Here is a 10,023-nt window from a genome sequence, read left to right on the forward strand (position 1 = left end):
CCTTACATTGTGCTTGATGCCAGCAACCGCATCCCAAAACATTTTATCTTCATCACCAATACTATCAAGTCCTTAAGTTAGAAAAGTTCCATCAGAAGTATCAGCCATTGTCCAAAATTACATTCACTGTGGGTAGTTTATTTGCTTTTACCCTCAGCATTCAAACTTTCCGCGTCGCGCGGGGCATCAACAACCCGGCCTCCCCATGTCTGTCAAAGGCTTACTGGTGGGCTTAACTTAAATATCAGAGGGAGAACAAATCATTGGCAGAGAGAAAACAAGGGACAGGGAAAACTTAATCAGGACAACGAGCAGGCTACTGAATAGGTGTGGCGGACAGTCAGGTGTGAGCGGGGAGTGGCACAAGGCAGGTGAGGGCGGGGTTCAGGACAAAAACAAAAGCACATGGCAGTGCAAACTGTGGCAACCCCACGCCGGAGGACTGGGAGGGAACCAGTCAACGCACGGAACAGCGCCCCCTCCATGGACAAGTAGTGCAAGGGAGATACATCCTTCCAACACGGCTGGAACCGCCCTGCAATCAAGCAGGCACAGACGATCAGGGGGAGTGAGATCACCTGGGGGAAGGCGGCGGCAGGAGGGCATTAAAGGCCGAGCACACGGCAGTCCAGGAAGGAGACGCAGGGGTGAGACCGACATGTTGTTGCCCTGACCTATGGAATACTTTCCCCCAGGAATAGCAGAAGGACGCCGGGAGCAGCATCCACGCCGGACACCAGGACGGGCCCGGCCGGAGACCCTACCCCCCCCCGCCTTTTCCCCATAGCGGAAGTAACCTCAGTTGATTTATGATTTTCCTTATTCCCCTAAGCGGTCCTCCAATAAAAACCCTCGTTCCGACACCAGGCTTGCGCATACTTTATTGGGGAGCACAGCCCCCGACCACCGGGGTTGCCACAAAACAAAAACATTCAATTCCACAAAAGACCAGCAGGGCGGGCAGAGTCCATACAGGATACTAACAGTTCAAGGATTCACTTTCCCTCATCAGGTTTTTTGTTTTAATCCGTAGGGGCTTGAAGTACTTTGGATGATATTTGAACACTTGCCTCATTAATAAACATTCTTTATCTTTACCCTTTTTGTTAGGTTTGCGTTACCTTAATTGGGACAACCGAGCCGTTTCAGCATCCTAACATGCTATGATCTGATAAGTTTTACCACTTTGTGGCCAGTCACCATCAAGCCGAATGTGGGTGATTGTTTGCCCGTGACTCTCAGGCTCTCTGTGCGAGCCATCGTTGTCTCCTAACACTCCTAACAAGTTTCATTAAGTTTGAGAGCTAAAATGTTTTCCGCATTGAAAAGGCAATGGACCATGATTCAATGGGGATTGGCCTGAAAACTCAATTTAGTAATGAGGGCCCAAAGCCCATATGTTGCTCTGCAACGCAGTAACAGGAGCACGATCTGAGAAGATTTTATATGGAACATATCCAGTGGGTTCAGAGGTTAAGTCAAAGAGCAGAGAATGAGGGTAACTAGCTATAATGGTCCAGCGTTGAATGAAAAAACAACCTTCAGGAAACTAAATGAAATCACGTTACAAAGTTTGTACACTTTACTGATTTTAATAAAATAAGATGGGTGTTGAGTGTGTGAATACCTGCATTTAAAGGGTGTAAGAAGGCAGAAACACAATTATCCAACCAAACATGAATCACTGAGAAACTAAGGAAGGAAACAACCCTATTATAGATAAAAATTATTACATGAAACGTATATACACACCCAGTTCCCTCAACTGGGTGTGTATATACGGGAAAAAGCTTTTTTTTGTTTGCAATATTCTGTTTCAAAGTAATGTAATTTGAAATTGGCTGAATAAAACGTTTGAGTTGGTTATAAAAGAAAATAGTGGAGGCTCACTTTACACTTACAGAAGGCACAAAATGGATTATCCCACCAATTAACTGCGAGGATGCCCAAAAACTAACGCAGCAAGTCGCGGGATGAGTGAGCGCTAATTTGCAACACAATACAAGCAAGCCGAGGGAGAACAACTCATAACTGAATTATTTCAAAAGAGGGGTGAGCACAACGGTTTAAGAGTCATCGATTGAGAATTGCTTAAGCTAATTTCAATAGTTTAGATTGAAGGCAGTCAGCGAGGGATCTAGCTTGGAGCATAATTGCATTGTTTATCCTGATTTATCAATATCATAAATGCACCAGCATTATACCTACAATGTTATATCAAAGACATCTATCAAATAAAGAAAAATACATAGCAAAGCTTAACATGACAGGCATGGCCCTTCGTTTCATTAACAGCCAACAACAGTGTCCCACTTCACCTCCGGATGTTACTGAGGCAAGGTGTTTGTGGTAGCCCAATTAATTGTAAATAAGAATTAAAATGTGGAGATACATGGATCAAGAGAGGAAGAGAGCCCACGGAGACTGCTTTTGTATGTAAGAGTTTTGTGCAACACCCCTGTCTGAATATCATAAACAACCAAAATAGCAACGTGATGGTCGATCACATGTCATGGCTCAATGTTAATTTGTGGGTGGTTGAAGGTTTTTCTCGACTAGGTCGGTAGTACATTATTAGACTGCCGGTGATGAGGTCCCAGGATGACGTCATTCTGCTTTATCGAGTCCGCTTCACCTGTCCCCCCACTGGGCTTCTGAGGAAGGAAGAATTAACCAAACTCAAAGTTTCAAACGATTTAAAGTGGAGGAAGAAGGGTTGAGTGCATTGATGTTGTTTAACACATTACTCTTTCTCCTAAACGATTAAAAGGTATAAGCCTATACGGCCTACCTTTTCTCTGGTCGAGGAGGGCGGCACGATAAGCTTTCAGTTTGTCTCTTGCTAAAAAATAAAAAGAGATAAATAATAATTATATCCCTATACCGATACCTGCTTATACAGTTAAAAAAAATAAACAAAATATACAAAATACATTAGCAGGATCTCATAACGTAAATAGCAAGTAGCCCTACTATAGCTTAACAAGTTTGTTGGACTGTGGGACATATTTTGGCAGGGGGCCTGGGGTATACCAATATCAATAGAAATCCACTCGCGTTGTTCTGGTTTCCTAACACAACAGCCGCATAACGCACGCATATTCAACGACAGTGACAGACTTCAGCAATACAGTCATTGTCAAAATGTCCAGCTTTAGCTGAAATGGCTTTCTTTCTGTTTTCATATTTAGCCTGTATTTTAGTGCCAGGTCATGTTAGATTGTTAACAATCGCAACAATCGCTTTCTCTCAAGAATTTTCTTTACCATATTTTTTAAACCATTCCCCCAACATGAGATGATCTTGTTATAATTCAAATTGTTTGCATTATTTAATTTTCTTTTAAATTATAATGTTGAGATTAATTATTTTATAATTATTTAATATATACATTTTCGGGTAACATTTAAATAGATAGTGTTACGACCTTTTGTTCAGAAGATATATGTTCTTACTACCCACCTTTTGTTTGGGGGGGAAAGTTAAGTGGGCGGGTCAATTGAAGAGTGACCGAGCACATGCAGGTGTAGCCTACTGTGTTGCCGTGTTGGTTATAATTAAAGAAGATATAAACGCAGAGAGCTGTATGTAGTTATTATTATAACCCGAATGTTCCCACGATCCAGAAGTGACCGGAGGACGCTACCACCAAAAATAAGGGTTACAATACCATTTCCTCCGGAGGCAAACTGCGATGACAGCGGCCAGAAGGACGACAATGACGGCCGCAGAAGCTGGTATCGTTACGGGCATAGAGCTTCTCAACTGGAACATCAGCGACCCTGTTCAAGGCAAATATAAATAAATTAAGCGTGAGCAACACAATCAAATTGTGCGTTTCCCAATCTCTACAGAGACACGGCGCTCGGACCCTTCACGGTGAACTGGACGCTGGCGACTTGGACTCTCCTTCCCCAGAAGGTGGCGGTACAGGACAGGTCCTTGGTTCCATCTCCCGATTCAGGGATAAGAGTCACGGTGGAGGAGGTCTCCCAGACGCCCTGTCCCATCCAGGTGTGCCTTATCTCATTAGTATTCGTGGGGTGGCTCCACGTCAGGACGGGCGCATGTGAGGGACAAGTGTGGTTTACCGAGCAGGTCCCATTGATCGGGGATCCTGCGTCGACGTCGGTTGGAGCGGCGGTCAGCCGGGGCCGTTCTGGGGACGCTAAGTCACAAAACCAAACAGAATCTCAGTCATGGTCCCTCATCCCCGGATTCACACTGATTAACCATTTGCTCCCCAAAAGAAGAACGTTTACATTTACATTCAGGGCAATTAGCAGACGCTTTTATCCAAGGTGACTTAAGTACATTTGTCAGAAGAAAGAGTAACAACACTATATTGCTGTCTGTATTGTAAGGATGATAATAGAACCAAGTGCCAAGCACTTAACAATCTCTAGGTTAACCCATTCCCCGTATACAACAAATATAGCTAGAATAGTATGTTACACGATGCTGTTACAAGTACGTAGTATGTTACAAGTACTATTTTTGAGGTGCAAGGACGTACAACATACAATAAGTTTGTACAATAAGTGCCAGGACGTACAACATACAAGGCTGAATACCTTGCATAACGATAAACACACAACTGTCGTTGAAGCTGTATTTGGCCTCGCCCTTCTTGGCACGGAAACAGAAGGGACCGTTGTCAAAAGGCTTGATGTCATCGATCTCCAGGGTGCAGTTTCCATGGCCGACAATGCCCAGTAACTTAGTGCGGCCCTTGAAATGGGGCAGCACCTGGCTCTGGCCCCCATGGTAGACATGGCCCCCTTCCCGGTTGTACCAGATGCCCCGCAGTCTAGTAATGAGGTGTTCCGGCGCGTCGAAGGTGCAGGGGATCACCACGCAGGAGTAAGGTAACGCTGTGATTTTGGGCAGGACATCAGCAGCCAGGAGTGTGGACTCTGTGATCAGAGGAACAAGTCAAACTGTAGGCCCAGAGCCTGGGGACAGTCCCTGATCGTGTAGGCCTAAAGCTTGTTGAGTCATACTGTATGCCCACAGCTTGTTGACAATTGGTCAAACTGTAGACCTGTAGCCCTTTGGCAATAAGTCTTACTGTAGGAAAAACAAGTCATACTTTTGTGGCAATCAGCCATACTGTAGGCCTACATCCTGTTGGTAATCAGTCATACTATACCTTTCCACAGTCACTTGTACTGTAGGTACTGTTCAACTGTGCTGTGATCAAGTCAACATAACCCACTGGAATATGAATGCACTCACTGTCATCTATACAGTCCAACGTCACAAACCGCTGCTTATATTCTGAAAGATGAACAAAAAAACACATGATTTAAAATGTGCAGAGTATATTTACAAAAGTGACGGGACATAAGGGGTTTGCGGTAACTCACTTGTCACACGTAGAATTGAAGAGGCTGAGGAGGTACCATGAGGGGTGAACTGGGCGGCGCAGGTCAAGAGTTTACCATTGTCCTCAAGACTGGGAACGAAGGTTAGGTTAGACGTGGTTGTATACATGTTTCCCGAGGTCTTCAGGGTGGTTGTTGAGCTCTGCATGTCTCTGTAGTTCCAGGTGATTCCCGGGTTCGCCTTCTTGCAGGTGTAGGAAACGGAACAGGTCACATGCTTCACCACGCCCTCCATCAACTCCCCCGGCTGCTCTGACATTTTGATCTCATCAAATGGACCTGATGGGAGGGGTGATTCATTGTAAACGGACTGCATTTCTACAGCGCTTTTCTAACCAGTGGCCACTCAAAGCGCCTTACATTCACCCACTCATGCACCCATTCACACACGGACGGCGGTGTCAACCATGCAAGGCGACAGGCAGCTCGTCAGGAGCAGTTAGGGTGAGCTGTCTTGCTCAGGGACACTGCGACACCCAGCTAGGAGGTGAAGGGGGTCAAACTTGCGAACTTCCAGTGACCAGCCGACTCGCCCTACCTCCTGAGCCACAAGCCGCCCGTGGATGGCTGGGTTAAGGTCTTAATGTCACCACACCGATCATCCTTATGCTAGCTCCCGGCGGCATCACTCACATTCGGCCTTCATCTGGAGGTCGGTCTTGGCCGTTTGACCCCCAGGGTGTCGCACAATGCAGACCACGGCCACGTTCTCCTCCTGCACCGTCCAGGTGAGTTCGAGCGTCCTCTCCCACACGCCGTGGGAAACCTCTGTCTCCGAGAGTTGGCCCTCTCGTTCGCCCAATGGTGCAGCGCTTAGGTTGAGGTGAGGGGGTGCGGCTGGACAGGAATGCCGGACACTGCAGAATACTTTCATCTCTTCCCCCACCCGGGGAACACCGTTCATTTTCACCTGTGGCTGTTGAGCGATTTCTATAGACACACAACAAGGGTTTAATCTATGGAAATACAACAAGGATCTAATCCATGGAAACACAACAAAGGGTGTTAATATATGGAAACACAACAAGGGTTTATTCTATGAAAACACAAGGGTTTAATCTATGGAAACACAACAAGGGTTTATTCTATGGAAACACAAGGGTTTCATCTATGGAAACACAACAAGGGTTTATTCTATGGAAACACAAGGATTTAATCTATGGAAACACAACAAGGGTTTATTCTATGGAAACAAGGGTTTAATCTATGGAAACACAAGGGTTTAATCTATGGAAACACAAGGGTTTAATGTATGGAAACACAACAAGGGTTTGATCTGGACACACAATATTGATATCATAGACTTAGTCTATAGAAACCCAACATTGATGTTTAATCAATAGTAACAACATTGATGTTTAATCTACAGAAACACAACAGATATTTCCATGACAGTACTCCGTCTTCTATGGTTCAGCCTTCCATCTCTTCAGTTGAAACATCACACAGAGCGATTCTCTTACCTGTGACCAGGAGCTGAGAGGTTCTATCGTAGAAGTTGTGGTCGTGGTAGGACGTGATGGGGTTCTTATCCACCCAGGGGTAGAGTCGGTTCTGGTCAAGGGACATCTCCAGCCTCTCTATATACAGGCTGCAGTTCCCCTGGGCCACCAACCCGGGCACACTGGTTCTCCCGGCGTACTTGATGGCCATGCCCTGTTTCTGGGGGAACACCTGTGGGTATGCGTTGGGCTGGAGCAGGTACCACTTCACCTCCAGGGCCGATGGCCGGGTGGAGGTATAGGTGAAGGAGCAGGGGATCACGGCGCAGGAGCCCGCCAGGCCGGTGATGCTACCAGGGGTCTCGTAGGACCAGCCACGAAAGAGTATGGACCCTTTAGGGGAGGAGAAATAGCCGAATGGCCACAGTGTACAAACCAACATCAGTCAACGTTCTGTCAGTCAGCTGCAGCAAAGAAACTTCAACCATTAAACTACTGTATGAGAATTTATTCTAACATTTGGCTATCAAACCTTGCCGATAGCCCATTAATGGGGCACGTATGATATCTCAGAGACACTTTTGACGTTTGATTAAAGTCAGAATTCTGACTTTAATCCAGAATAAAAAGAGTTCTGATTTCAAAGTCAGAAATCGGAGATTACTGTCAGAACTCAAAAAAACCCATTAGACGTGTATTTTCATTTAAGTTCAGACTTTAAACTCTGTGTTCTGAGATTTGAGTCAGAATTCAGACTTTAAAGACAGAACTCCAAAATAATAATCACATGTGGACCGAATCCCCCTTCGTAGACCTGGGAGAGCCCTACACAAGGTGTGTCCGCGTCTCTACTCACTCTTGACTTGTATGGTCATGCTTTCCTCCACCTGGTGCATGCCTGTGAAGCGTGCAAAGCAGGTCAGCCGTCGACCCTGGTCCTGGGCAGCCGCGGTGAAGCTCAGCTCGGACTGCGCCCTCCAGCGGCCCACCCCGACATTGGAGACTGTCGTGGGGGCCACCATGCCCTTGTAGTTCCAGGTGAGGGTGGGCACGTGTTTGGGGCAGCTGTACTCCACGGAACAGGAGACACTGCTCGCCTTTCCCTCTGGAAACATCCGGTCGGACGGCGGAATGATGCTCAGAGGCTGGAAGGAGCCTGGGTGGACGGAGGAGGGTAAATGAACTGCATTTACACAGCGCTTTTCTAACCAGTGGCCACTCAAAGCACTTTACAACATCGCCAAATCGTCGGGAGCAGTAAGGGTGAGTGGTCTTGCTCAGGGACACCTCGACACACTAGGGGGAACCTGGGATCGAACTAGTAACCTTCTGGTTACCAGCCAACCCGTTCTACCTCCTGGGCCACATACCGCCCAGTGGCTCGAAAGAAACCATACAACAGAAACCATACATCTCCCCCCCCCCCCATAGTACTTACCATTGTTTTAACATTTTATCCTAGCTATCTTTGTCATATACGGGGATTGGGTTAACCTGGCGATTGATAGTGATTGACATTTGGTTCTATGAACATCCTTACTGTACTGACAGCGATATATTATTGTTTTTCTTTCTTCTGACAAATGTACTTATTGTAAGTCGCTTTGGATAAAAGCGTCTGGTAAATGCCCTTAATGTAAAATGTATATGTAAACTTACACTCCGCTTGAAAGCTTCTAGACGCCCTGGCTTCCAGACCTCCCAAATGGTGGACAGAGCAGTCCACACTCTGGTGGACGCTCTCGATGTGCAGGGAGGCGGTGAGTGTGGTCCGGGCCGTGCCGTCCTGCAGCGAGTCGTGGTCCACTTTGGACCAGTCGGATCCGATGTTGAGTTTCACGATGGGAGGGTAGGTGGGACAGGTGTGGACCACACTGCACTGGACGCTCACTAACTGGCCAACCTTCATCTCCCCATAGATCATAATCTCTGGGGGCATGGCTGTTTCTGGAGGGAACACACACAACACAGACATCATAAGCACACACAACACACACATCGTGAACACACACATTGTGAATGCACACTCCATGAACCGACATTATCAACACACACATCATGAACACACAGAAAGAACACATCATGAGCCCACACATCATGAACATACACAACACCCACACTTTATGAACACCCATGTCATAAACACGCATCATGAGGACACCCATGACCCCGCACAAAATGAACACGCACATCATGAACATACACGTCACAAGCACACACATCACAAACACACACTTCGACACACAGTGGTCCAAAGCCCCCTCCCCTCACTCACCCTCCACTTGGATGGTGACGGTGGTGTCGTAGAACTTGTAGGTCCTGTACCCCACGTTCTTCGGGTCCACCCAGGGGTAGATCCTCTGCATGTGCAGGCTGCCGTCCACTTGGGAGATCTGGAGGCTGCAGTCCCGGGTCCCCCGTTGCACGAGACTGGTCTTCCCGGAGAACCTCGGAATAATCTTCCCGTGGTTCAAGTAATCGTAGACCAGGGGGTAGCTGTGCTTGGCGTACTGGTACCACACCACGTGGCCCGGGTTCTTGGGGGGGGAATGGCGGTAGCCAAAGCTGCAGGGGATCACCAGACAGGACTTCGACAGGGCTTTGATGTGGCTCGGCATTTCGACGTACCAGGCCCCGGAACCACGGACTAGGAACCCTGTTTACACAAACACACACACAAATATATACACGCATACCGGTACAGATGAAAATACACACACACACACACAAATATATACAAGCATACCGGTACAGAGAAAAAATACACACACACGCACACACACACACACACACACACATATATACACGCATACCGGTACAGATGAAAATACACACACACAAAATAATCTCTTAATACCATTCAAACATTTTTTAGATTTATAAATATCAATATATATTACAAGGTGATGTACCTGCAATGACCATGGTTAGAAGAACATGCTGCAAAATGTCCGCCATCCTCATATGAACACCTAACAACATGAAATGATATCAACTGTTTTTAAAATAATGTAGCAGGCAATTCATAAGAGGAATAATTGGTTCTCGTTTTTGATTTATTTCCCCTAAAAATAAGTTATCAACGTTTATGTCAGCATCGAAAAGAGCGTCTTACCTGATATCTTGTCGACTTAATGTGTAGCGCTCCACCCATTCACCCCTCCACTCATCAAACACACACACACACACACACA

General features: G+C 46.5%; 1 protein-coding gene across 1 annotated transcript; it reads right to left on the reverse strand.

Moving 5' to 3' along the window:
* Positions 1-1,623: 1,623 nt before the first annotated feature.
* LOC307075681 (uncharacterized protein) lies at positions 1,624-9,806 on the reverse strand. The gene is made up of 13 exons (XM_079736359.1): positions 9,742-9,806; positions 9,105-9,485; positions 8,489-8,776; positions 7,686-7,985; positions 6,851-7,222; positions 6,021-6,317; positions 5,370-5,666; positions 5,239-5,280; positions 4,575-4,916; positions 3,872-4,168; positions 3,671-3,782; positions 2,792-2,842; positions 1,624-2,654 (listed from the first exon to the last, which is right to left on the reverse strand). The coding sequence occupies exons 1-13, from the start codon at positions 9,791-9,793 to the stop codon at positions 2,618-2,620; spliced, it is 2,868 nt and encodes a 955-aa protein (XP_079592485.1). The 5' UTR covers positions 9,794-9,806; the 3' UTR covers positions 1,624-2,617.
* Between the last annotated feature and the right edge of the window lie 217 nt (positions 9,807-10,023).

This window comes from Pollachius pollachius (genome assembly GCF_949987615.1).
Source record: "Pollachius pollachius genome assembly, chromosome: 1".
In the NCBI taxonomy this organism is placed as follows: Eukaryota; Metazoa; Chordata; class Actinopteri; order Gadiformes; family Gadidae; genus Pollachius; species Pollachius pollachius.